The sequence below is a fragment of the Trichechus manatus genome, unplaced genomic scaffold (assembly GCF_000243295.1).
Source record: "Trichechus manatus latirostris isolate Lorelei unplaced genomic scaffold, TriManLat1.0 scaffold00128, whole genome shotgun sequence".
NCBI classification, from domain to species: domain Eukaryota; kingdom Metazoa; phylum Chordata; class Mammalia; order Sirenia; family Trichechidae; genus Trichechus; species Trichechus manatus.
The window spans coordinates 1,838,032-1,839,790 of record NW_004444064.1 but is presented as its reverse complement, the minus strand read 5'-3'; the positions used below and the strand labels follow the sequence as shown (position 1 = coordinate 1,839,790).

General features: G+C 42.7%; 1 protein-coding gene across 1 annotated transcript in view; it reads left to right on the top strand.

The window, feature by feature from the left end:
• Positions 1-1,759, top strand: part of DIP2A (disco interacting protein 2 homolog A) — a 142,234-nt gene that overhangs the window by 123,008 nt on the left and 17,467 nt on the right. The window contains exon 27 of the mRNA XM_023739099.1: positions 121-211. Coding sequence (XP_023594867.1) covers positions 121-211 — 91 coding nt within the window. The remainder of the gene's footprint in view (positions 1-120; positions 212-1,759) is intronic.

Sequence of the window (1,759 nt, the reverse complement as noted above, 5' to 3'; positions counted from 1 at the left end):
GGAGTGAGGCTTTGTCCACGTGCTGTGAAATTGAGATCCTCTCAGACACTGTCTGCATCTTGCTTCTCTCCCGCAAAATCACTTTATTGAATCCCTCCCGCTTTCCTGGTGTTGCTCAAGGGCGCTGTGGGCAGGCTGACGGGTCCCCAGCCCGTGCTGGCCACCAGGAGCTGTGCTGCTCGGAGTTGCCTGCGTGTGCGCCTGTCCTGGGGTAGGACTTCTGTGACAGGTGGCCACGGGCAGGTTGACTGGTCAAAAGACACACGCGCTTTTAATTCTAATCGGTAATGTCACATCGTTTTCCAAAGGGACTGAAGCACTTTCCGTTTCCGTCAGCTGGCTATGAGAAAACCTTTTGATACACGTGCTCGCTGGCAATAGAGAGAGCTCTGATTTTTGCTTGTCTGAGAGGAGTAACGTTCTCTCTGTGAGTTTTACTTTGCATTTTCCTGCTAGTAGACTTGAACGTGAGCTCATGTCTATGGTCAGGTGGGTGTCTCTTGGAACTGTTGTGTTCCTGTCCCTTGTGAGCTCTTAAAACAGGTGGTTTTATGTCTTTAAGCAACATTTTGTGGTACTCTTTATGTAGAGCTTGTAACTTTCTCTTTACATTTATTCCTAAAATGTTTAATAGTTTGATATTGTAAATGCAGTATTTTACCATTCCTTTCTCTAGGTTTGTATTGCTAGAGTAGATAAAGCCTGCAGATTTTGATGTATTTGTCTTCTATCTAACCCCTTACCAAATGTCCTTAATTCTAGTAATTTTTGCCAAGAGACTCTTGGATCGTCTAGGTATACATTCGGATTATCGACTTTCTGTCTTTTCTCTGTTTACACCAGTTATTCCATTTTCTTGTCTTCTTGCATTTGCCAGAACCTCCAGGACAATGTAAATTAATAACGACGACAGTAGGTGTCAATGCCTAATCCCTTTTTTTATTTTTATTTTTGCTTGCAGTTGTGTTTTTTTTTTTTAAATAATATTGTATTGTGTTTTTGGTGAACATTTACACAGCAAATTAGGTTCCCATTTGACAATTTCTACAGATTGTTCAGTGACGTTAGTTAGGTTTTCCACAATGTGTCAACAGTCTCTTTAATTGCGTTCTGGTTGTTCCATTTCCAGTACTCTAGTTTCCCTGCCTCCTTATCTTTTCATCTTTGCTTTAGAGTAATTGCTGGCCTCTTGGTTGCATTTACATCATTTTTTTAATGGAGCACTGTGCTCATGGGAAATATCCTTTATTTTGTGTGCCAATCTGTTATTTTGCTAAAAGGTGACCTCAGAGGGTAGTTTCAATTCAAGGTTTAAATAGTATTTCAGAGTGATGGTCTCAGGGAGTCTTCTAGACTCAACTGGTCCAGTAGGTCTGGACTTCTTAAGAATTTGGGTTCCGTTCCACATTTTTCTGCCGTTCTGTCTGGGTCCACCTATTGTGGCCCTGCTCAGGATGGTCAGTAGCTGTAGTCAGGCACCATCTGGTTCTTCTGGTCTCAGGGTAGATGAGGCCATGGCTCCTGTAGGTTATTAGCCCTATAGACTAGTTTCTTCTCTGAGACTTTGGTTTCCTTCTTTCTCTTTTGCTCCTGACGAGTAGAGACCAGTAGTTCTATCTCAGATGGCTGCTCGCAAGCTTTTAAGACCCCAGACGCTACTCACCTCACTAGAATACGAGACGTGAACTTTGTGGTGCCAGTTGACTGAGTTGTCCCATGAGACTAAGGTCGTAAGCCTTCAAACACTGAAAACCATTTT